Source organism: Gymnoscopelus braueri (assembly GCF_963280865.1).
Source record: "Gymnoscopelus braueri genome assembly, chromosome: 6".
NCBI lineage: Eukaryota > Metazoa > Chordata > Actinopteri > Myctophiformes > Myctophidae > Gymnoscopelus > Gymnoscopelus braueri.
Window position 1 is genome coordinate 24,756,802 of NC_137607.1, and position 27,769 is coordinate 24,784,570.

General features: G+C 43.0%; 1 protein-coding gene across 2 annotated transcripts in view; it reads left to right on the forward strand.

Moving 5' to 3' along the window:
- Window positions 1-27,769, forward strand: part of lrp8 (low density lipoprotein receptor-related protein 8, apolipoprotein e receptor) — a gene marked incomplete at its 3' end in the record, with an annotated part of 245,237 nt that overhangs the window by 173,428 nt on the left and 44,040 nt on the right. For both annotated transcript variants that reach the window (XM_080430722.1, XM_080430721.1), the window contains exons 5-6: window positions 17,000-17,374; window positions 23,939-24,061. In XM_080430722.1, the coding sequence (XP_080286848.1) occupies window positions 17,000-17,374; window positions 23,939-24,061 (498 nt within the window). The remainder of the gene's footprint in view (window positions 1-16,999; window positions 17,375-23,938; window positions 24,062-27,769) is intronic.

Genomic DNA, 27,769 nt, shown 5'->3' on the forward strand with positions numbered 1-27,769 from the left:
GCGCCGAGCCCGTAGTCCTACGGGCTGCGGTCTTTTCGCGCATGCGCGGTCCGGGTGCACTTTCGGAATTTTTTTGATCCACTTCCGTTTCCGGTTTGATGACAGGAAATAGAATTATTTGGGATCCGGTTTCGACGATCACGCCCGCTCCCATTCTACAGACGAAACTGAAACTCAATTCTCTTCCTGTAGTTTTTTCTCCTCGCATTTCACTGTTTAACGTAATCCGCTCTAACTACAGTCATGGAAGTCCGTTTGACATGCGGTCTTCACTGGGAGATACAGGGAGATCTCGCGGATGTAAACAGACCGTTCACGGCTCAATCTTAAGGATTTTAACAAGATCTATGGCGACATGAAAAAAACAAAAAAACAACAAAAACACCTTGGCAGGTGAGTACATTATTATGAGATTAACCTCTGGCGGTGGATGTGTTATGGGCAGTCTGTCTATCTGGAGAAGGCGATGTTTCATTTACCCTTGAGTGGTAAAAAAAAACAAAAAAACAAAACAACAACTGTTGAATTTCTGTATATAGTATGTCATCAATTCGTTATCTTTTTTCCTCTGTGTGTTAAGCATGTACAGCAGTTGTATCTGGTTTGCCCGTATAATGTGACCTTCTTCTGATCAATGTTTGGATCTATCATGTATTGCGCTTCTTGTGCAGATCCAAATAAAAGAATTCAAGTGTGTGTGTGTGTGTGTGTGTGTGTGTGTGTGTGTGTGTGTGTGTGTGTGTGTGTGTGTGTGTGTGTGTGTGTGTGTGTGTGTGTGTGTGTGTGTGTGTGTGTGTGTGTGTGTGTGTGTGTGTGTGTGTGTGTGGGGGGGATGTAATGGGATGTGGGTGTATACACGCTCTCTTGCTGCGCACCCGGAGGCGGTTGCACTTGTTTCAGTCTGGAGCGGGAACCATTTCTCTGTGCCGATAGCTTTGAAAACATTACTGTACCTTGCCTTCTGCTCTGCTTTAATTTTCTGTTCTCTCTCTCTCTCTCTCTCTCTCTCTCTCTCTCTCAGTCTGCTCTCATCCTCTCCTTTGCCCCGCTATCTCCCACGCGGTATCACACAGAGATGATACGGGAACCCACACAAGCTAGTCCAAGGCAGAGCCAAAAAAGAAAAAGCCCATGACTGTATTGTGCTCCACCCTGAGGGGATACAGTAGAACATAAAAGCCTCTGTGGGCGTCTGAGTGGGGTAGAGGTAAAGTACCTGCCAACCACTGTGAAAACTCAGACTTGGCCCGGGTACTCCCACAGACACATTTGGCCATGTTCGAGGGCGGGAAGCTGATGGGGTGGGCGATCTCTGTTGCTGCTCCAGCGACTCCTACTAGTAATGGGTATCGTCGTTCTTTTCAGCGTACTGAATTGTGCGAATCAGTTCACTAAACAGTTTCGATTCAAATGATTCGTTCACCACTTCTTTCAGTGCTTGGCTCGGAGCTTTGCATGTGTTGCTTAGTCACTCACTGAACTGAGACACAGGTACCGGTAGGTCGTTCAGTCAGCAGAATACGTTTAACTGACTGTCCCCCCGGGCTTTGGGATCTAAACTATATTCTCTCTCTGGGAGATGGGATCCTAAAGTCACTGTAGACTGATGAATGGTCTGAACTCTGAACAAAGGGTAATGCTTTACACAGTATACAGAGGAACCCCCCATCTGACTTGTCAGCTGATACAATAGTGAAATTGTTAGATTGGATGATTAGATTAATTATAATTAATTATGCAAAAAATAATGAGCTCTTTATCTCTGAAAACCAGTGGAAGCTTTTATAACTAACTTTCTTAGTTGTAAAAGTTTCACATCCTACAAAACGTACTAAAAGGTGCTTCACAATTTAATGCTAACCATAATTTACTTCACATTCATATTTTTTTATGCCACTTATTCTTTTATTTTAAATTGTCTGCCATAGGCAGTGTATCAGTCGCTCATATTATTTTTTCCTTTTTCTATACACGGTTTTGTTTTGTGTGCGTTGCTGCACATGCAGAGACAGACTGCCTCTGGGATCAGATTACATACACTGACATTGTAAATAGTCAATCATTCATTCACCGGGATAAACGGTAGCCTACTGAGGGAGAGCCTTGATTCGTTCAGTAATTATCACATTCAGTAATGATCCTATTCATTGAATGAATGAGCCAAACAAGCCTATAGGTACGTTCAGTGATCGGGATCCCCGTCATTCACTGACGCAAAGCATTTTGTTTGCTGGGATACATAAGGAGGGAGAGCCCAGCTCAATGGGGCTAATAATGGCTAGTATTCCTGTTCAGTCTAATGAGGGAAAATTAACCATCTCTTCAGCCAATGATAATGTAGCAACTGACTGAGAGCTCGACTGACACCTGAAAATGTAACGGAACTTTTCAGGAAGTGATTTATTTAATTTTGTTCACACAAAAGGCCAAAACTTTTTCTTCAACCAGCCTTACTTTGGAGTATACACAGTCAGATTGGCTCGCCCTTGCTGCGTGTTGAAGTATCCTTGAGCAAGACACGTAACCCCTAACTGCTCCTGATGAGAAGTTTGGGTTCTTCCACCATGTGTGTGGGAATGATGGCAGTCCTTCTAATAATTATATTCCCCAAAACAATAGGGTTCCAGCGAAGGTTATTTTAGTTAGCTAAAACTAACGAAATAACAAAAACTAAAATTGAAAAAACATTTTAGTTAACTGAAATAAATAAAAACGAGAATAAAAAAAAGATAACTAAGTGAAACTGTATTGTGTGTTTACAAAACTAACTAAACAAACTGAAATTATTGACAAAATGACCTTCATTTTTGTTTTTGTCAATTTATAAGCTTTTTGGGATGATAATGAATCTATTTATTTTTCTGTACGAGCTTTACACCAGCTATCGGCACCACCGTTTTTATTACACAATACTTACCTTTTCAATCCTGTACCTGACAAATAACTAAAAGTATAAAAAACTAAAACTAACTAAAACTGAATTAGAAAAAAAAGATCAAAACGAATTAAAACTAAAATCAAATGTAATATCCTAAACTATTATAATCTTGGTTCCAGCCCCTGCGGTGCTTGGACCCCTAAAAAGGAATGAGCATGATCACGTGCTCAGACTCACAGACAGAGAAAATAGCAGATCCATGTTAATGAAGCAATATAGAATGATAATCATGCCATTAACAGGCAACAGCCACGGCGGAAATCGGGGTTATTGTTTATGACTGCGAAGTAATCACCTAAATCAGAGCGTGCAATTGTTAATGTATTCATACAGTAGATTTACTGCTTGACAATTATTGAAGGAAATCCAATTAATTTACCGGCAGGCATGTGGCAGTTAAGAATGATGAAAGGGCACTGGTGGAGGGAATAACGCAGACATCAAATCTCTGCGACCACACAGGGAGCTACAAGAAGGAGCTATTGTTCCCTGTGCCATTCCTAAAATACCCTCCGAATGTATGGCTTTCATTCCACAAAAATTGTTAGTGAGCATTTACACTTTTGCACACAGGCACGTCCTCATACTTTAGAAACACAAAGACTCTCAAAGTCCATATGCACACACACACACACACACACACACACACACACACAGACACAGACACAGACACACACACACACACACACACACACACACACACACACACACACACACACACACACACACACACACACTTTCATATTCATATCCATATTCATTATGCATATTGATCCCTAAGATTCCACTGCTAGTCTCCATACAAATATGTTGTCAGGCTTCAAAAGGCCAGTCTGACAGGCTATTCATATTCTAATGTAAACTCCTGTCAGATAGTGGTGTAAATGAGCTGTCCTCTGCTTTTGTGTGTGTGTGTGTGTGTGTGTGTGTGTGTGTGTGTGTGTGTGTGTGTGTGTGTGTGTGTGTGTGTGTGTGTGTGTGTGTGTGTGTGTGTGTGTGTGTGTGTGTGTGTGTGTGTGTGTGTGTGTGTGTGTGTGTGTGTGTGTGTGTGTGTGTGTGTGTGTTTATTTATTTGGGAGGGACAGTGTATATTAATGAACAATACATACATGATGCATTGTAAATATCCCAGATTTAGCAAGGATGCTCATTTTCATCTGTGGTCCCTAAGAGTGAACAGACCCTCGTGGAAACCAATCATGATCCACACAACATTTCAGTCTCCCAGTGTGTTTTTCTGCAGTTTTCCCGCTTCCATGCCTGGGAAGACCAACCAGGCATCATTCAGTGAGGTCTCATTTTCTACAAGATCTACAAGGTCATAGCACGGCACTTGGTGCTGCGCTATGAGCTTGTATAGATCGGAGTAAAAAATCCGAGTTATTTTTTTTGCTTTAAAACATATATATATTAAAAGATTTGCAAATTCTTTACACGATTTTTCAAAAAATAGCGTGAGCTTGTATATCTGCTATTTTTGAATAGCCAAATAAATCTTAAAGTGACACAGATGCGTTCCCGGTCTTAATGGATTAAGTTCCATGCTTCATTCATTTGGTCATATACAGCCTAAAACTGTGGTTCTAAACCTGTGGGCCAGGGCTGTGGGGATATAGCAAGTTGGACCCCAAATAATTGGCTAAAAACTGCGATTTTAATGATAAAATAACAGACATAAAACCTTGAGAAGTGCGTTTTCATTGTGATACAGATAAATTAATCATTAAAAGATTGATCATTAAAATAAACATACTCTGAAAATGCATGTGGCCCACCCATCTGACAACTTAAGTGGGTGGCCGGCTGGCCGCAAACGCTTTTTGAGATTTTCAAGTGGGCCCTGATTCAGAAAAGATCGAGAACCACTGGCCTAAAACAGTCTAGTCTAGTATGTGTTTGTGAATGTGAACACGGCGATGATCAAGGTTAGTGTTATTTGGAGAGACAGGGTTGGTGAACAGTGGAATTCAGAGGTCACCCTGAGAAGTTCATATCCAATCAGTTTTACATTCCCAGCCTTTTAGAAATAGAAATGTAATATTGTGTGATGGAGTGCATAGACTTCGCTAAATCAAAGCAGCGTTCAGCTTGACGGAATGCAACATCGGTTCACGTTACGCTACCCTAACAGGCTGACAAGTTGAATGAAAGTGAATGGATAAATGATACTCTTGCTGATGTCAAATACAGTGAAATCACATCAAAACGGCAAATAACAAAGTTTTTTTCATATATATATATAGTTAATCCATCCCTCATTTAAATTACACAGAAAATATAAGGTTGCCACTATCAATAAGTGAATTCCTTATAAACTGCATTATGAACAGCATACAAATGCCACAGTATTCGGCTGGGGCATTTGATTATGGAGTCGGCACCGCGGCGCGTGTATGAAGTGTCCAATCTAGTTTTCATCTCATTCCCATCAATTTCTTCATCAAAATCTATGCTTTATAAATTATTTCTTAACCGCTATGTGGCTGAGCTGTCAACAATCTGCATCACATTCCAGATGATTTAGAAAATAATCATGGATTATGTTTCCTACAAAACAATATTGCAGTTGCTAATTTTCATATTTTTCTTTCTTATTTTTCCATTATGTACTGTAATTCATCTGTTTAGAGTACATCATGAAATGTAACTTTGGATTGATAAAGATGCTAGAGCTGCTGTACCACACAGCACTTCAACCATGCATTATGTAGCGGTCTGTCAAAAGTGGTCTTTTCTTCCACATCTAGAGTCACCTACAGGTACTGCCGATCCGACCAATATCTGAGTCGTAGTGTTGGGGGCTTTGCCAGACCTGTACCCGTGTCCCTTTTACTGTATGCCCATTATATGGAGATGTCTGTATCTGTCAGTCCTTGTCCCCTTTATGCCCATATACGGAGATCCCTGATGTCATCAGTATATGCCCATATATTGGAATGCCCATATATGGGCATATTGGTTGGATCGACGGCTCTGGACAACTGGTTCCAAACTACTCGACGGCAGGCAACGGACTCCCTCAAGTCCTTGCCGCTGCGCGCCGAGTTTTAAGACAGGCGGTCCCATATATGCACATGACCATATATGGGCATAGTGGTCAATTAGCCATTAGCCAATTTAATATAGGGTGCCAAATTACTGTATAACACCCACTATGCTTTGATCTGTCATTCGAGAGTCGACTGTAGAACATAGTCTATCCAATTCTCCATGCTTTTTCTTTCAGTATATATGTCACAGGGAAAATGGCATTCCAGGGAAATTGACAGGGGAGCGCTTGTTTTATAGGCACGGGGCGGTGCTGCGAGGCGGGGCTTTGATGCGAGGACGACGACCACAACAACAACATACTAACCAGGAAGCTACGCTAGGGGAACGCTGAAAATAAAATGGATAATATGAGAGAAATACTCAAGTAAAGTACGAATACCTCAAAATTGTACTTGAGTAAATCTACTTTGTTACTTTGCACCACTAGTACAAGCCTCAGTGGCGCACTTCGATAATCATTGGACTCCCCACCCACTACCACTGGGAGCCAGGGTTTGACTCCAGCTTGGGACATTACTTTTTCAAACAACCGCGGACTACTTTTTTTTCGCTGATAAAGTATAGTTTTGGACCATGACGGAAGGCGCTCCGACTTAGCAGACCTTGAGGCCGAGGAGTCGCGCCCGAGCGCCTCCAGGCGCGAGTGCCCGCGACGACCGGCCGATGGTCTGCTAGTCGACTTAAGCGCCGTCCGAGTTATGTACCGATAGGCACAGAATCGTAAATGATGTTGTGTGGGGACTGCGTTTGCCCCAAGTGCCACTCACTGCACTAACATAGCCCGCCAGGCCCGCCCCCTGGAGTGTGTGTGTGTGTGTGTGTGTGTGTGTGTGTGTGTGTGTGTGTGTGTGTGTGTGTGTGTGTGTGTGTGTGTGTGTATGTGTGTGTACACGCGCGCGTGTGCGCATGCGTGTGTGCGTGCTGGTTTGTGCATGCGTGCGTGTGTGGTGTGGGGCTCATGTCTGGCTTGCATTGCCCTCTAGCGTTGATTCTACAGAATTGCATGAGGGGCATGAAAACAAGCGTACCCCTTTCAATTTCCCTGGAATGCCATTTTCCCTGTAACATATACAGTCATTTACTGCGATATATATACAGTCCACTGCAGCAATAGCAGCCTCGCTAGAGTGCAAATCAAATAAATCAATTGTGGCATCCATCTATACCTGCCCCACCTGTACATGTACTGTAGATAATCCACATAATTCTAATCCATTACTGACAATTTCCATTTCCATTACTGACAATTTCCAGCCCTGCCATCCCCTGAAATACTGTAGCCCCCCTGACTACAACCATCAACCATGGTTGCAAATGTGACATCACAGCACAGGTACAGAAAGAACACTTATCTGCTTGAAGAAACCCGCAGAAGGATGTGAGGACTTTGTTAAGTTTGAGTTGTCTCCCCTCTTGCTTTCCATCTCGAGAACAAGTCTCTCAAATTCTAACTTAAACATTCTGATTCAGTGTCACTACACTATATGAACATACTGTATTGATTGATTGACTTGCCTGACTCATAGCAATGCAACAAAATTAGCTTCATACAGCTAATGAAAATCTTCCATACAGAGAAGTGCAGTACACCTCTGTGCAAACTTTAATAGATACTGTATAGCCCAAGTTGCGCACAGGTGTCGCACACTAAACATCGGTGCCCCCGGTGTTTAAAACGCAGCGTCTGCACTGTACCTGGAAAGACCCACTTGGTTATGCTTCTGATGCTCTGGTTTCTGTTCTGTCAGTTTATGATAACTCCATTCTAAATCTCTGCTCTCACTCTCTCTGTATGTCTGCTCCATCAGAAATACAGCATCACGTTTACATTATGGCTGGATGATGAACTGGGGGCCCAGGTTCTCACTATCTGCTTCTGTCTAACGTGTGTGTGTGTGTGTGTGTGTGTGTGTGTGTGTGTGTGTGTGTGTGTGTGTGTGTGTGTGTGTGTGTGTGTGTGTGTGTGTGTGTGTGTGTGTGTGTGTGTGTGTGTGTGTGTGTGTGTGTGTGTGTGTGGGGGGGGTGTGTGTGTGTGTGGCGGGGGGCTGCACGCTCACACACGTGCCTGTCCATTTGAGAGACCTAATGTAGTCAATGAACTGATAAATGTTTTCAGAGACCCCCCAAGGGACCCTCTTTCATGTTATCTGTGGCTACACACACACACACACACACACACACACACACACACACACACTAGGGGTTCACAATGTTTGCATCAGACGCATGATCTGAGCTGTCTGTCATCTCACTTCCCCCGTCCTTGATGTTCAACGCATTCTCTCTCTTGCCCTTCTTTTGCCCTCAAACTCTCTGGAGTCTTTATTCCCCATCCAAGTGATGGGTTGACAGCTTTAGCCATAGATCTGCCTTGTTACGGATGCAGGGACAGAGCCCCCTCATATACACACACACACACACACACACACACACACACACACACACACACACACATCCATCCCCGGCAGTGTTTTTTCTCTGATCCATTGCCATTTTAATGATATTATAGATAATGGTGCCTCCTAGCAAATGCTACATTAGTTAGTTTAGTCTTTAAAACAATGACTCAATGCACATGCAGCTCCGGAGGGGAGTTGTTTTGAACGGGAGTGGAGAGGGGGTTTACGGGAAGCATATTTATCTATGTATATTGACAGTTAACTCATTCAAGGCATTTCTTTTTTTGATTTATTGCTAGTAAGAGGGTAGAGTAAAATTAAAATGTATATTCATCCATTTGTCTTTTTACAGACAAAACATAAAATAAAAGTAAAATAGAAAGCAATTAATAGTAAATATAAACACACAGCAGCACACTTAACCCACCCCTTCAAGCCCCCCTTCCCACCCAGGTCACAGGATGAATGCAGAGCTATCCCAAAATATTTCAGTATTGCAGATAACATAGAAGAGCTTGTTAAATTTAGTTGTATCGAACCGTTGTGTTATTCAAAGTGATTGTTTATTTCTTTCTCTGCCTACCATCCAGTGGAGGTATAGGATGGCTGCCAGGCTTGTATCAACACAATGGCCTCTAGTTTGTGACATTAATGTCTATTGGCAGCAAAATTGATGAGTTGGCTAGTTTGACACACAGCAGTGGTACCAGTACAGCTGGCGCTAACAGACTAAAATGGTGAGCCTAATAAAAAGAGACAACTCGTCCCCAAGAACACTGACTTTTATTGCATTATATTTCACAGTGTTATTGTGGGTCTGTGCGCCCTATCCAGTCCACGTGGTTCTACAAATAAAGATTAATTTGCCAGTTAGATATGGCTGTCATTAGGCAATCAGGAATGCTATATCCACACTTTAACCATGGTTTAAGTTCACAATATATGCTGATGGCATATTTTGTTCACAATATATGCTGATGGCATATTTTGTTAGTGCCTGTGTGTGTAACTCTGAGAAAACACTGCACTGTATAGTTATAGTGTTAAGTGTACTGCCCTCTAATGTTTTAAATAGTATATACTGTACACACCCACATATGATGCTAATGTTTCTAAAAGAACATGTAGACACCTGCATATGATGCTAATGTTATAAATATCATGTATATACCTGCTTTGACATACAGTACGCTATGTGTATGTATTTATCTTTATTGTCTCTACCAGGCCAGAGACTATGTTTTCGCATCCGTCCGTCCGTCCGTCCGTCCGTCCGTCCGTCCGTCCGTCCGTCCATCCCAGCTGTAAATGTGTGTCACTGTGTGAGTGTCAAGCAGGGCGTTAAAATTCACCACGGTCCATTTAAAGAAGAGATGGAAATCTCAATGTGACTCACCCAGGTTAACCACATATCGTCCCTATGCCGTACATGTCGAAAATAGGCAAACGGAAATATCCGGTCTACAAGTTCACAACGTGTTGCGAGCTTGTAGATTGGTTCTTTTGAGGGACAAAAGGAGGGAACCAAGTAGCCTATAGACCCCTCGGGGACTCCGGTCAACGAAGTATATAGGGTTTAAGTGAAATATGATACATTAAAAAAAATACTGCATAATGATTTTTTTCCAGTGCATTCACTCTTCCTCCCTTTGAGGAATGTATACTTTTCTCCCTTTACATGGTGATATATCATAAGGATTTATCTACAGTCAATTACCAACGTGTGTCTGACACCTCCTCATGCTTCATTCTACACAGATATGTATTTTATTTATGCTCCTCTGTGGATGATGATGCGTACATATTGATATTCCATAGAGTAGACTAACATGTTGTTTGTCTGTTAATACGGGTCATTAACCCAGCCCTCCATTAAAAATGTGTTTCGGTGTCGAGGTGTATTTGTGGTTAAATTAGCTCTGGTCCACAGCGTTAGAAGGAGTTCTCTTTAACACTATGGTATTTTCGAGCCGTTGCCCGCACACCCCCGGTACCGCAGCCTCTCGCCTTAGGTAAAAATAAGAAATACACTTTCGCTACTCACCAAAACAAAGACGGTTTTATGGAGTTGAAAGCCTACTTTCCTAGTGGGAACACTCAGCCCCCCCCCCCCCCACCTCATGTCTAAAATACACGTTTTGACCAAAACGTAAAATAATCCACCGGATGGAGAAAAAAAAAATTGTTACTCTCCTGCGCCCTCTACAGATCCGGTCAATGGAATTTTTCTATTGAAAAGTGAAATGTGATGTTTTACACAGTGTCTGTCACCCGGTAAAATGTGTTTATCGCTGTACTTCTGGTTGTTTGAGCTGATCAATGTTCTCCAGCTTGTGTTTGTGAGAGCACACCCGATGAAGTCAGGTTCGTTCAGGTGTGTGTGTGTGTGTGTGTGTGTGTGTGTGTGTGTGTGTGTGTGTGTGTGTGTGTGTGTGTGTGTGTGTGTGTGTGTGTGTGTGTGTGTGTGTGTGTGTGTGTGTGTGTGTGTGTGTGTGTGTGTGTGTGGGACATCACGGCTGACATGTTTGAGTGTGATTACATTGCACGCTCCAGAAACATAAAGCTCACTGACTCATAAAGATGGCTGAGGTGGTGTGTGCATGTAAGAAAAAGTGTGTTAGCTTCATATACAGTGCCCTGGGTTTTTATTCCAGTCTTTCATAAAGTAATAGTCTTTGTATATCAAGGCTATATTTGCTAATGTTTTTTTTTCAGTCAATTCTTTTTTTACCCCCATTTTAGTCATAATGCCACTTACAGTAGGTCCTCCCCACACATTTCTGCGTGTTCCTTTCTGTGTATTGTACCATACTGGCTCACCTGTGAGGAGCCCCCACCGGGAGGATGTAACACCTCCATCCTGCTCCTCCCGTTCAACACTCCAGTATGTGGGAGTACATGCAGCATTTGCCTATAAACATGCAGTTTGCCTATAATGACATGCCCAAAGTAGGGACACCAGGTTGAAAGTGGTTAAGTCTGTGTGTGGTTTTTATAAATACTTAACCTATGAACATTTTTACAAGAGCTTGTGACTAAATAGTAACTTTTTTTTTACCCATTTCCATCCGACAGCGATCTCATGTTTCTTTGCGTCTAATGTACAGTATGTCTATGTTCATACACTGCTTAATTATTTGTGCACATTACATGTGTCCATGTCTGCCTCCTTGCAGTATTGTAATTGAATTGAATCTGAGAGAGTTTGGGTGTCCTTCTCTAGCACAAGGTCAACGAGCTGCTGTACCCTATCTCCCTGCACCATCTATTAGCTGCCCAGCAGAGGGTCTGGGGATGGATGGACTGATGGCTTTGACCCAGGGTTAAATGAGACCACCTGCACGGCGAAGGCAGCTTCATGGACCAGATGTAATAGAATACTGCCTGCTAATCACCGGCTTGAGACCATAATCAGTAAACATGAACCCGTTGAATACTGCTTTAATGGATAGTCCAGCTATTGTCTGGACTACGTACTGTAATCGTTGGTCTTCCTACATTACATTAACCATAATCACATGGAGCCAATTTACTTCTTCATACTTGGGGTGGGGTGGGGTTTCCAGAGTATGATGCCACCCCCAACATGCAAATTGTTAAAAGCAAAATGACCAAGAATAACCCCGGATCTCCCTCAAGATCATGCTGTAAGGAGAAGGGATAGGAGAGTGTGTGTGCACAGTTGAAATCAGTCCTCTGACATTCCTCTGATGTTTGTTGATCTTTTTAGACCTGCCCTTACCTCTTTATTTAATAGTTAGTAAAAAAAAAAGTGACATTGATGATGAGTGGCACCCCTCTCCAAATGTTGAACTATTTTCTGCTTGAGCTGTCCAGGGCATTTTGCCAAAAGAAGCTAGACACTGAGAACCCTGAAACATGAGGCACGGACTGTGCTGGGAAGAGGAGTACACCTAGTACATCTTTACCATAGAAATGCATCGTGGAAGGGCACCGGCATCTAAACAAATATGCTTTCTGTGGACACAGCCCCAGAGAGTACATGTATTTGACAATGTCTTTGATACTATTAGTAATTACTTTTTGTAGGCCAAAGACTATATTTTGCACCCTGTCTGTCTGTCCGTCCGTCCGTCCGTCCGTCCGTCCGTCCGTCTGTGAACAGCTAATTTCCGGCACCGTTGGCCCTATCGACTCGAAATTGTGCACACACACAATTATATTACTCCTTCAATTTTTGTCCAAACATCACGCAAATCGGTACACAGTATAGTCATGTGATCAAGAATCTGTCAGATTTTTCATATTCCATCCTGATTGGCTAAGATTGGCTTCCAAAGTTTCAATTTTTTTAAATATTACTCCTACAGAGACTGAAGTCTGAAAATTGCTGGCCCACAATAACCTACCTGACCTGGTGGAGACCTGTGCTCTGAGGAGCACTTTTTCTAGTTACTGGACGTTTAGTTTTTTGTTGTTTTGTTTTGTTTCTTACAACTAAGATTCACAAAATCTAAGCGCAAATGTGCTCACCCTATAATGTTTTATTATATTTCAAGCTAGTGCTGGATCACTCCACATCAACTAATAAGATTGGTTTACTAAGGTCACTGGCATTTACGGCAACCTTGCATTTTGTCACTCTGGTTAAGAGCGTCTGCTAAATGCCTAAATTGTAAATTGTAAAGTGACTCAAATTTAATTAAATATGAACCACAGTCAGGCAAAACTACTTAGTGTTTTTTTTCCTCCTTTTTTTTCTTTTTTAATTTATTCAACTCTTGATGTATTTGCAAAGCAGCCAAGATTTTCAGTATTTGTCATCCTCAGTAGCTGCATAATTTGTAATAGCCAGACGCCAACATTGGACTCTTTCAAGTTTGCCCTGAAGAGACACTTGTTTACTCAGGCTTTTGGCAAATAGTTTGTTTATTTTTTGTATTGTAAAGTGTCCTTGGGTTTTTGAAAGGCACTATATAAATTCTAGTTATTATTATTATTATTAATAACCGGGCCAGTGTAATTGGATGCTAGGCACACTACAAATCCCGAACCTACTGTATGAACCTATTTGCAGTTCATGTTGAATTTCTGTGCGTAAAACACAAAAATCAAGCTAAAATACGAAATCCACAGCTACACTGTAAAATAATAACATCAAAATTCCTTTGTGAATGAGGTCTCAGATTTTCATCAGTAAAGCCCTATACACTTTCCATTGTACATTGATCACATTCTCCGCTTTTCCATTAAGCCTTGAAAGGAACAGATAAGGCAGATAGCCTTGTTGAGGCATTGAGGTGAAACAGAGGTGAAGGGATTCAGAGGCAGGTGCTTGCGAAGGGCTTTAGAAATCAGGATGTCATTTGACCAAACCATGAAACCATCCTGAGAGTCTGTGTTGTAGGTGCGTTCATTTACAGTTCCTGTGCCTCCACTGCTATGCACTTCAAGTTCATTTCAATGTTTATTTCAGTGAGGAACACTCTCGTTAGAGATTTGACCATTTATTGCAACAAACGGAATACAGTTATACTTGCAGAAGGACCGAGTGCATTTTCCGGCAGCGGAAGCTGCCGCGGAACTGCCGGTGGAGGAGCGGCAGCTGCCGGCAGTGGAGCAGCAGCTAATCCTTGTAATAAAATATTACTGTGGTTAGGGTTAGGAGTTAGGGTTAGGTTTAGGCATAGTTTTACTGAGGTTAGGGTTAGGTTTAGGCATAGGAAACTGACGCTCCGCCGCTGCTGCCGCCGCCCCGCCTCCAGGCACCTGCCGTTCCGCCGCCGGCATCCTGCCGCTCCGCCGCCGGCATCCCGCCGCTCCCCCGCCGGCATCACGCCGCTCCGCCGTCGGCAGCTCCGTGGCAGCTTCCGCTGCTGGAAAATGCACTCGCTGTCCCTCTATACTTGGCACTGATGGCTCCACAAACCACATGAACACTAGGTTATTCATTCGGCAAAACGCATTGTGAGCTTGCAGATCGATTATTGTCAGCTAAGATATTTGGTGTAGAGTGAAACAAGGAGGGGGTCTAGTATAGACCCTTGGGGGACTCCCGTCAATTATAGATTTTAGGTGGCTAAGATGCCTCGTGAATTAGCCAAGAATTATTAGCTAAGCTGAATCAGGAAGTGCAATGCAGAAATACCCTATGGGGATGCAAAGCAAGACATTTCAGTTTAACCTTTGAGCCATGCAAGACTCGCAGCAGCGCTTTTGGCATCAAGGGTGTAGAGATCAAGGGTATTTTAGAGGGAGTCATTCATATGGACCACCTTGTTGTGCCAACGGGCTGTTATTGGTGTGTAGAAATGTGTGGCTGATTAGAAGCACTTATTCAGGCAGCAGGCTGACAGCTGATGACAGCTGGGGCGTGTGAGTCCCGTGTCCTGCATGAACTAACGCAATGCTTCATTTCAGATTGATACTTTGTTATTAATCTGCTCCTGCTTGTCCCTGTCATCAGACTATTGAGATGTAACTGCATTTGTTTTATTGTGGTATCACAGTGAGCGCTGGACTCATTGACCAGCCTTTTTTGCAATTGAAACAGCCATGCCCAAACCTGCTTTCGGCTCAAAGATGGAACCTTTCTGAAAATCTTTCTATTATACAGTAACACTAAACGAATATATTCACTTTACATTACTAAACACTCCACTACAAAGCAAATAACCTCTACTGCGTGTTTGCCTAACCTTACACGACCTCTGCGTCTGCCTAGGCTACTGCCAGCATTCTGTTGGTGCTGCTGTTTATTTGCTTCATTTTAATTAAATTAGTAGATCTGTGCAGGGATGATTAGTATGCTAGCGGTAATAACTAGCAGGCAATCCGATAGGCTATTATCATAATGAGTCCCCACGGCACACACACACACACACACCGTGGGAGGGTACGAGAGAGAGAGAGAGAAAGAGAGAGGAAGAGAAAGTCAAAGAGAGAGACATAGTGAAGTGGTTACGCTGCATGTTCAGTGAGGAGAGGTACATCAAAGGACAAGTGTGTTCCTATTTAAAGCGAGATGCATGAATCATAGTGATGTGTTTCTACCTCACAGGAATTAGATAATGCCACTGCTGGGAGGAAGGAGAATGAAAGCAACCTGCCAGTAACACATACACACACAGTGCATATGAACACAGAGGAGGAAACCTGATAGGTGATACGGGTAAAATATTATTGGCAATCATTTCTTGTTAGTCTCCAACAGTCAGCAGCCAGGGGAGCTGTGAATGTCGAAAAACTGTGAGCGTTCGTGCTTGTGTGCAAACATCCCCTTGAGATGGTGAATCTCCGGGTCCCTTATGAAGAACCGATAAAAGTTAAGTACCGTCGTCATCAACTCCCCGGCCCAGTTATCCATTAAATGAACCGGTCCTAGTACACACATTGGCCCAGCATCTGATGGATACAAGCATGAGAAACATTCAGCATCACAGCCAGGCTCCAACACAGACACACACAGACACGCACACACGCACGCGCACACACACACACACACACACACAAACACACGCACGCACGCACGCATGCACGCACATGCACACATACAATAACATGCATATAAAAGAGGGTTTTACTTGATGTTGTTGTCAGTTGAGTATTGTCTGAATAATCCATGTTCTGTAGGATTTTATTGTGTGTGTGTTGACTGTTATTATCACATTATCAACACATTTTTTATCAATGTAAAAAACGATGCCTCTGGCTTGGCTGGGTGCTCTCATGAACACAATTGGCCTGTGTTGGCTATGTTTATGGGTGGCAACCCGGCAAGAGAGTACATTCTCTGCACTAGCAACTCCTACAGGTTGGTCAGCAGGGAACAGAGTTTGGAGGGGGAGCGTGTTCCTCTGCACATGTTACGCCCTCCCGCTGAAACTCCTCACTGTCGGGTGAATAGACGCGGCTGTGATATCGGAGGAGACGTGGTTATCTACACCCTCCCAGACCAACAGTAGAGTTTGGCACATGACACATGGGGGGAATCGGCGAAATTGAGGAGCGAAATGAAGAAAGATCAAGTGTAGTTGATTAGAAAAGACAAAGAAAAACTTGATAAATCAGAATATAGAGTAGAACGTATGATCTTTCTATCAAACTCAGTGTCTGTGCTTCCCTTTCAGTTTTCCCACCCCTCGAATGAGTTCAAATATGTTTCTATTCATTAATCAAAAACTTTAACCCAAACTTTCTTTGTCTCTCTGAATCTCTCACTCGCTCTCACTCTCCAAACACCAAAGACCAACACTAGACCAGGAAACTTGAATGCACACAGTGATGAGTTCACTGTAATCTCTCTCTCTCTCTTTTTCTCTTTTTCTCTTCTCTCTCTCTCTCTCTCTCTCTCTCTCTCTCTCTCTCTCTCTCTCTCTCTCTCTCTCTCTCTCTCTCTCTCTCTCTCTCTCTCTCTCTCTCTCTCTCTCTCTCTCTCTCGTCCTCATTAGAAAGTGCCTCATTTTAAATAGGCAGATATGCAACTCATACAAAAACTTTGTAGCAGAGTACTGGATTTATTCTCCTCCTCCACAGGCCCAGACAAAGAGGTGTGCGTGTGTGTGTGTGTGTGTGTGTGTGTGTGTGTGTGTGTGTGTGTGTGCGCGCCTGTCTATGTTCTAATCTAAACCCTCATTCTTTTCATCCACAGATGCCAAGGCCTGCCCTGACAAAGAGTTCCAGTGCCACAATGGCAAGTGCCTGGCGCCCATCTACGTGTGCGACGGGGACGATGACTGCGGGGACGGCAGCGATGAGCAGAAGTGCTCGGCGCCCACCTGTGGCCCACACGAGTTCCGCTGCAACGACTCGGAGTGCATCCCAGCGCTGTGGAGCTGCGATGGAGACCCGGACTGCAAGGACAAGTCGGATGAGTCCATGGAGCGCTGCAGCCGGAGGACCGAGGCCCAGAAGCCACGCTGCCCTGCTGGGGAGTTCCAGTGTGGCAGCGGGGAGTGCGTCCAGCTGAGCTGGAAGTGTGACGGGGATGCAGACTGCAAGGACAAATCTGATGAGAGCAACTGCCGTAAGTCCAACCATTTGACATGTGAAGGGATGGATGGATGAGTGGATGGATGGATGGATTTGTGGATGGATGGATTTGTTGAATTAATGAGTGAGTAAGGCGTAAGGCTGTGTGACTACCAAAGCTTTTTTTCAGCTGAAAACAAAAGATGCTGTCCGAAAAACGCTTCCAAACGACTACAGTTGAAACATTTTCAACTCTCTGCATCAAGAATAGATAAAAAACTGTGAACGCACAGTGCAGAATAGACGCTCAGTGCCTTGTTTCCATAGCTGAGTGGTTAGTGAGCCCGCCTAGGGAGCCAGAGGCCCTGGTTGCCCCAGGTACGATTCCAGGCCAGGCCAGCAAATGTGTCGATGAAATGAAATTTGTCCCTGAGCAAGACTCTTAACCCCTAATTGCTCACAGGCCCTCATTGGAAACAAGACTGCAAGGACTTTCATGAACGGACCTGTTAAAGGAATTATCCTCCTTATCCTAAGTGAGTATTGAACTGAAAGAATAAGTAAATATGTAATCTAGATATGATGGATGGAAGATGATCTCACTGTGCCTATTACTGTAGAAGCACTGTGGATAGCAGCATGTTTCAGTCAAAAAGACCCTGAACCCCTTTGATGCAACATTAAATGATTTAAAGGAGGCTCTTTGTTGCTGTCGTCATGGCGAGCATGTGTTGCCATGCAACTGTATGATCTCTACAAGCGGGTGGAGAGCTCTTCAGTGTGTGTGTGTGTGTGTGTGTGTGTTTGCGCGTGCGTGGGAGGTGAGGGTCCCTTATAAAGCGAGACCCCCATCTGTTCTCCTCTTCACACTCCCACACGCACCACTCAGGGAGACGACAGCAGACTCACACTTGTACATGTGAACACACACGTGCACACGCTAATGCATGAACACCCAAAGAGAAAATACACACATCGCACGGAGATCTAACTCCACAAAACACATGCACAGATGCAAACTGACAGACGCGTACAATGGTAGACAGACACACACACACACACACACACACACACACACACACACACACACACACACACACACACACACACACACACACACACACACACACACACACACTGATCTTTCTTACACAGTCAGGGGTCAAGTCATCATGTAGGTCTTGAACCCCAGGAAGATGAGGTATCGTTATGCATCAGATAATGGGGATCCTAATGAACTCAATGTCACATTTAGTACCGAAATGCTCAAATCCAATCCAATCAGACTATGTCTGTCTGTACGTACAGTACAGTATGTAAACTAGAAAGATGGCACTCAGTTGAGTGCATTCTTCTTCCTGTATGTCATGTTGCCACACAACATGTTGTGGTGTTACGTGCATCCTATGAGAAGGGTTTTTGTTTTTCTTGGGCGGCTGTAGCTGAGTGGATAGAGAGGCTGTCTGGTAATCAGAAGGTCACCATGCCCCCTGACCACCCAGTCTATGTGTCATAAGTGTCCCTGAGCAAGACGCTTGCTCTTGAATGGGTTAACCCATTCAATCCGAGAACGCATCTGTGTCAATTTTGATTTGAGCTATAACCAATATTTTATACTTTGGCTATTCAAAAATAGCAGATCTACAAGCTCGAGCTACGTGCTTGTAGATCTGCTATTTTTGAAAAATCTTGAACATTTGTGCAAATTTTTACTTTAACTTTGCAAATTTAAATCTTATAATAATACATTTTGATGGGGTCGGCGGCCAAATACATATCATTTTGGGGGTCCTTGACATGAAAAACTATGAGAACCACTGATATTATAGCAACATACGTTTTTCAGAAAACTTTTAGGATTTAGAAGACATTTGTAAAGATTTGCACAAATGTTCATGATGAAAAAAAAAGCAGATCTACAAGCTCCAAAGAAATCTAAAATGACACAGATGCATTCCCGGATTGAATGGGTTAATGACACTTCCCCCCTGCTCCTAATAGTTAGGATGGGTAACTGCAGAGGAAGGGGCAGCAAGTGGCTCAGGAGGTAGAGCGGAGGTAGCGTGGCATGTTTTGGAATCGGAAGGTTCCCGGTTTGATGCCCGGTTCTTCCATGGCTGTGTGGCGAAGTGTCATCGAGCAAGACACTGAACCGCTAACTGCTCCCGATGAGCATGTTGGTGCCTTGCATGGGTTCCTCCGTTGTTGGTGTGTGAATTTGTGTGTGAATGAGTGAATGTGAAAAACATTGTATACCGCTTTGGAAGAAGGCGTCATATAAATGCAGTCCATTTGGAAAATTTCACATAGATGCAAATGTACATTGACAAATACTGCAAAAACAGTGACATCTGGCTAGTCGGAGGGAAACGTTCATCAGTTCTTCTCAACTATTCCACAGCGTTTCATGGCATTGCATGTGTTGTTTGGAAGTTGCATGCCCTTTGTCATGAGAAGCCATGTCGCCAGTGGGCAATCTGTGTGAAAAGTTAATCATTTTCTTCATTGCCTCGTGACCGAACTTCACATAATAGTTTCATGCAAAACCAATCCTGCTAACAGCAAACAGAATGGGGCAAAACCATGACCCCCCGCCCCCCCCCCATCCAACTCCACATCGGTGGATGTAATAATGAACCCGCTTCTTCGAGGCAAATGTTCACACTTTCTACAGTATTGGCAAGCAATTCCAGCGTGTTGCCCTTTGCACGCACAACACAGAGTCCCAGAACTCCTACACGCAGCTCAATATCCCCCCCGTCTCCTGAATATTAGAGTCATCTATCTCAATAGGCTTCTATCCATATGCTGTGTGATACAGTCTGAGTGAGTACGGTGTGTGTGCGTGCGTGTGTGTCGGTGCACGTGCATTTGTACGGGTAATGCGTTTATGTGTGTCTGAGTGTGGGTAAGTGTGTGTGCCTGAAGGGGGGAGGGGCAGCAGGTGATGCTTATTGTCAGCATCATAGATGTAGTGGGAGAGATGTGTGTGTGATGTGGATGAGAAATTGCAGAGCGGAGAGAGGAGTGGGGAATTAATGGAAGAGAGAGACGTTTGAACCACTCTACCACGCTCTCTCTCTCCTCCACCACCTTGTCATACCGCCACAGTCATTCACACACACACACACACACACACACACACACACACACACACACACACACACACACACACACACACACACACACACACGCGCGCGTACACACACGTGTCCACACATCAGCAGTTATCATTATAATATCTCATTTGAGGCATCTGTCTCAATAAGCCAGAGTTTGTTCGCAGATATGCTGAGACAAGGGGGGTGACGAGGGGGTTAATGTAAATGAGAAATAGTCCAATCATATATCACGCTTCTCTGTCCCCCCCCCCCCCCCAAATAAACCACCCTCCCCCTTCCCATTTTACCCACACTGCTGCAGATGGTAACACGTTATTATTGTTATTCATCCTGGGGATTTATCATAATTAGCTGAGCCTCAGATCCCAATCGTTTGGCAGATACAATCAGCATTTTTTTATGATGGCTCAGGATTACGTCTTCTTCTCGCTGCTGATTTCACCATTAGAGCGTCTGCGTGGATTTTTGTTTTCTTTGTTTTGAGTGCGAGAGGGATTCCAGACTAAGCGAGTGGCATTCATTTTGGCATAATGATGCAGCCGGAATCTGCGTGTGTGTGTGTGTGTGTGTGTGTGTGTGTGTGTGTGTGTGTGTGTGTGTGTGTGTGTGTGTGTGTGTGTGTGTGTGTGTGTGTGTGTGTGTGTGTGTGTGTGTGTGTGTGTGTGTGTGTGTGTGTGTGTGTGTGTGTGTGTGTGTGTGTGTGTGTGTGTGTGTGTGTGGTATTTTGTGCCATGTTTTCTGATGCAGTCTGTGATGGTGTGTCGTGTACTCTTTTGGTCCCCAGTCGTTGATCTTGTCTGCCTCCCATTCCTCGGCAGAGCAACTCTAAAATGCAACATATGAATAATTAAAAAGCCAGTTAAAAAGATGAATGACTTAAATAAACTCCCCCCCTGACTGTTAGACCAAGCACCAGACACAAACACACACAGACACCCTACAAAACACATACTGTACATACACACACGCACACACACACACACACACATACTGGGAGCTGCAGTACAGATATGAGATATACAGGAACGAACATATCCATATGCTGTCTGGAGCAAATACACACACACGCACACACGCACACGCACACACACACACACACACACACACACACACACACACACACACACACACACACACACACACACACACACACACACACACACACACACACACACACACACTCACACGTTACTCACACATTACTCACAAACATCCATCCACATGTCTCTGTGTGTTGTCTCGCACAGTGAATGAATACCTGCCTGCTTTTCATTTCCAGTGGGAAATCCTTTTCTTTTTTTTTTGTGGAGGCGAGAGTTGTGTGTGAATGATTACTGTTGGATTGGAATGAACTCCTTGTGGGCCTGATCACAGATTGAAATACACCCAATAACACAGACACACACAAACTGTACACACACACACACACACACACACACACACACACACACACACACACACACACACACACACACACACACACACACACACACAGCCATTAATTTAACACATCATTCCACATCTATTTCTGCAAATGTAACCTGTGATCCTGTCTCAGAGATTATTACTCGCGTGCGTGCATGTGTGTGTGTGTGTGTGTGTGTGTGTGTGTGTGTGTGTGTGTGTGTGTGTGTGTGTGTGTGTGTGTGTGTGTGTGTGTGTGTGTGTGTGTGTGTGTGTGTGTGTGTGTGTGTGTGTGTGTGTGTGTGTGTGTGTGTGTTTGAACTGTGCAATAATAAAACCCTGAAACTTTACTGCCTATAGTAATTCTCCAGATGTAGTTATTGTAACAGATTGATATATAACCATATTAGTCGGGTAAAATCCTTTAATTGCGTTAATTTAGACATATTATGTACAAATACTAAATGGATCTTTGTACACTCTCAAGTCTAATTTATCCATTAACCACATGGACACAGGGACACCCCTGTTCTGGGGTGAACATTTGGTGAAAATAGCATATCTACCAGCTCTCTTCTTGGCCTAGTATAGACCTATTATAGACCCCTAGGGGACTCCAGTAAACAAAGTATACAAGGTTTAAGTGACGTTAACACTGACGATTTTACTGCTGCTAAAGTGCCAACCTCCTCTCATGGCTGCAATATAGTAAAGTTATAGGCTCCTGCACCCTGTATATGTTTATACTTGGCAGCATAGGACATGTGCTGGTAGTGATGAGATTACAGCTTGCAGTATTGCACAGACAGAAGGCTAGGTTGGCAACTTTTTTTGTTTTATTTTACTCGATGTCAGCTATTATCTGTTTTTAGACACAGTAACTGTACCTCTGTCCTTAACGTAGACAATAAACGACATGTTATTTTTATTGTTCACTTGTTTTTGTCTGTGTTTAAGGCTTGTTCCTGTAATATGTCAACGTACTGCTTTGGTACCATTGAGTATTTATGCCCCATGCCTTTGCCGGTTATGTGGACATAAATACCTTGTGTGCGTGTGTGTGTGTGCGTGTGCGTGTGCGTGTGCGTGTGTGTGTGTGTGTGTGTGTGTGTGTGTGTGTGTGTGTGTGTGTGTGTCTGTCTCACTTTGTGCTCAGAAATGTTGCCTTTGACGAGTGCATTGTTGTCTTTACTCTGAAAGCGAGGTTACTAAACGTAACCTCTCCATCTGGTTTCCAGGCAACCATGCTCCATGGTCACGAACAAATAGCTGAAACCATCTCCCACATCTTAAATGGGTGCCATGTATACAGGGGACTCTACATAAGTAGGCATGACAGAATAGTGGATTTGATATCAAAAGATATCTCTTCTATTTTCTGGTCCTCCATCATGCTGTATAAACATTTTGGTGTGAAGCCGAGCATGTTAAGCCTGTGTAATGATGATTCTGTGTTCTCCAACATTTCAGCTAAAACCCCTGATGTCATTGTTGTTAATGAAAACCATAGGGAGGTGTTCATTCTCGAGGTCGGCTGTACTTTTGATTACAGCTTAGAGGAAGCCTTCCTAACCAAAGTGCTAAAATATCATCAGCTAGAGCAGACCATCTCACAGCTAGGCTACAGATGTAAACTTTTGGTTTTTATCTTTGGTAGCCGAGGGCATGTGCACAAGTTGGTTGTGAGGGGCCTGCAAATGGCCGGCCTCTCCAAAAGGAGGGCCAAACAGTTAGCAAGGTACTGCTCAATATCAGCTATTATAGGAAGCCGCTCAATTTGGAGGAGGCGTTGTTTCCTTTACCCATGATTGTCATCGGCTGTGTTTGACAAGTATGCCAACATTATTGTATGTAACAATGTTCTGCCTTATATGCACTTTGTAACTGGCTGTTTTCCCATTATCTGACTGCACTGGCAGCAGTGTTTATGTCCTTTGTACAAGACATTCTTGTACTTCTGTTTATGTGGACATAAATAAATATTTCAAATGTGTGTGTGTGCGTGTGTGCGTGTGTGCGTGTGTGCGTGTGCGTGTGTGCGTGTGTGCGTGTGTGCGTGTGTGTGTGTGTGTGTGTGTGTGTGTGTCCTCCAGCCCTGCTGACATGTCGTCCTGATGAGTTCCAGTGTGGAGATGGCTCCTGTATCCACGGCACCAAACAGTGTAACAAAGTCCATGACTGTCCTGACTACAGTGATGAAGCTGGCTGTGTCAACAGTAAGAGATCTTTCGTGTCTATTCCCAGTTTTATTATTGATACATTAATGCAGGGGTCTTCAATAGGGAGTCCGGGACCCCTAGGGGGTCCTCAGAGCTACAATAGGGGGTCCGCCAAATCTTTTTTTACATTAACCTGCACTTGAACCCTAGCAACCCTATTATGAGGGGTACATTCGCCGAAAATAGCAAATCTACAACGCCTCACGCTGCGAGGCGTTGTGAGCTTGGCACCAAGTGCATGCCACCAAGTGCCACGCTATGAGCTTGTAGATCTGCTATTTTTGAAAAATCAGGTTTTGTTTTGCAAATTTTTGAATGTATATATTTTATATCTGCTTGTATATCTGCTATTTTTTTAATAGCCAAAAAAATCTATAAAATGACAGATGCTTTCCCGGTCTTAACTCTCTCAGTGCCAAAAACGAGTTATCCCGAGTAAAAAATATATATATATATGTATATATATATATATATATATATATATATATATATATATATTATTTTTATTTTCTTTGTTGGAAAATAATTTTCAGAACCCAAGATATCGTGATCCGAAGATTTGCTGCTCCATTCACTTATTGTTTAACTTATTATTATTATTTTGTTTTACTTTTAAAAAATTGCTGGCACAGTATGAACATATTTTTTTATTCCATTGGCACTGAGAAAGTGAATGGCTTAATGATATTTGTCACTGCGCATACTCCTACGGGCTGGGGTGGCACCTGTTCAGCAGGGATTGTTGGGCGGGAAGGAGTAGGACGCAGATTCTTTGTCCTCCCAGTTGGGGCTCCTCACTGGCAGATATGAGCCAGTAGGATACAACACAGCAGGCAACACACAGAAATGTGTGTGTGGGGAGGAATGACTAAATTGGGGAGAAAAACGTGTAAAACAGCAACAAATGTAAAATACATTTAAAAAAAGATATCCCGAAGCAATGTCAACTTTGCGTTGAACAGTGACATAGTTACCAAATGACACTGAAAGACCAGTTATAAATACTCAAAATGTTCATGCTGTAATGACACGGTTATGACAGTCTTATGCACACCACTGCAAATAAAGTCTAACTTCTTCTTTTTGTTATACTAAAGAGAGCTTTATCTCTTTCACCCGCTCGCTCGCTTTCTTTCTTTAGTTACCGTTTAAGTTTAACCTTGCTTTTCTTCTTCTTTTTGCGATAATAAAGAGAGCTGTATCTCTTTCACCCACTCGCTCGCTTTCTTTCTTTAGTTACCGCTTATTGGATTTTTTGTTCTTTATTCCTATCTTCCTAGACCGTTCCAGATGACTTTTCTTTCTTTCTTTTTTCTTGGAAAATGCCCGTCCCTTTCTCTTCTCAAGGTCATCGTCAGCCATGCTGACTGTGTGCTTTACTTTGTGTTTTTTTGTAAGTGCCGCTGTGAACCTGCAAATCAATACCACACTGTAATAGCCCGTTACAAAACCATGGACTGCATGTAAGAAACCCCCGGCTGATCAAGGATGATTTCTCAAACTGATGATATTGAAAGTTTATTCCAAAAACACCATAAGAACTGTATAGGTGGGAAAACAGAAAACAAAACATACATTACAATATGGCTGCTGTAAGCATATCCAACAAAACCATATGCTGTAACAAATGCAAAATAATACAGAACATCAACATTTCACAAGAGCCTGTGTTACAATTATTTAGCATAAATCGTTTTTAAAACAAAATGACAATCTCTCTTTAGAGTGCAAAACATGAAATAGCTAAATATCAATTATCTTAATCACAAATAAAATAGCTTTTATCTTCTTAAACCAACAACAATGAAATGTAAGTTATTTGTATTATGTATGTCTTTTAGCAAACATGAAATGTACGTTTTACTCCATGAATTATGCATTGTAATTGTGGATTACCGATCAAATCCACGGTAATTATTTAATTATTTATTCACGCCACTAAGGCCTCCCAAAGGGTCCAAAAACAGATCGGCAGAATGACACTCAAAAGTGACTAATAACTTGGTGAAAACATTCAAAGAATACAACGCAACATAAAATGTAAACAACACATTGCAGCATGTAACAAACATACCTTATGCCCTCAGCCAGGTGCTTAAACAAAATAAACGTTTCGGTATGAACGCTGAAGTTCTTGTGTTATTGTTTTCCATTCATTCATTGACGTGCCTTTTGCAAAGACGCGCGCTCTGAAACATTGCAGTGAACTACTTCCTTCCTGTTTTGTGCGTTTTCAAAATAAAAGCTTTACAGTAACAGACTAATAAAAACGAACTCATAAAGAATTCTTTCAAGCAAACAAAGTAAAGTGTCAGTAGAGGCAAGAATAATAAAACATTATAAGACCAAAAGAAACAATTAAAGGACCCAAATGAAGTGCATATATTAAACTTAGGCAAATGTCCACAGCAATGTATTTTTAAAGTCCATAGGCTTGTGTTGTTTTAGGGAGACAATAGCGCTGTCTTCTGGCCAGCAGGTGCATCTGGTGGGCCTTTCTTATGGAAAATAATACTTAATTCTGGTAACAGTTTCTTATGCAAGGCAGTGCTTAAATGGTTAGTTACACTGTGTGCGTGCGCACGTGCGCGCATGCGTTTGTCTCTGAGATACAAAACTTACAGGCAGAGAGACTTTCATGTATGTATGTATGTATGTATGTATGTATCATGTAGTTCTGAGTACTTGGGTGGCAATGTTCCCCTCCCCCACCCCCCCTTCTGTTTCACTGTGTCTGATGTGTGTCAGAACTTAGAAGGTGTGGGTGTCAGAGCCTGTATCAGTCCACGCCAGAACAGTGTTAGTAATGCATCCATAGTAGCGTTGTATTTACATGGGTTCCTTACCTGGCTGCCAGCCATGCATACAGTATAGCAACAGGCTAAGAGACTGCAGCTGCTAGACAGTAAAAGCCTCAATGTTAATTTAACCCTTACAGTGTAAAAATAGTAGCCTGGGATCCAGCCTGATTCACTACGTTCGGCTGATTTTTTTTTTCTCACTTCGCTTATCAGTCTGCCCAGCCTCCTATTTGACTTGTATTTCAATTACGTAGGCAAGTCAGGAAGAGACAAGTCAGGAAGTGACGAGTTTTACATTGGACAACACTGGTCCCACCCCCACCCCCCCCCCCCCCGCGAGTCGTTTTCTCCCGTTTGTGCACGGAGATAGAAGGCTTTCCAGACTGTGAAGCGAGTGAGGACAAAAAAAGTCCGCCGAACGTAGCGAAGCAGTCTGGATCCCAGGCTATAAAAATAGACCCGACTGGATTTGGGTTTTACTGTGTGAGTTGGAATTGAGACTGTGCCACAAAACTGTCCCACATTTTAGTGTGTATAGTACACTGCAGTTAGAGGTGCATTTCAGCCGGTCTCACTCCTGATAGGAATTGCTTGGAATATGTCAGGGACCGAGTTGGTCGGAAGGAGAGACACAGGGAAACCTTTGTGGGTTTTAAAATATTGTTCTCTTTTTTATTTATTTTTATTTCTTTTGTTGCAAATAATGATTTAACAAATATAAAGGTGCTCAAAATAAACAAAATCAAAACTAAATAACTAAACAGAAAAACAGGACTGAACTGAAAACTGAACTAACCAGAATGACATAGGAGGTGGACATATATAGGGACGGGTCAGACCACTGTTAATACAAAAGGGGGAAAAGACAAAGACTACCATGGACACACACTCTAAGAACCCCTGC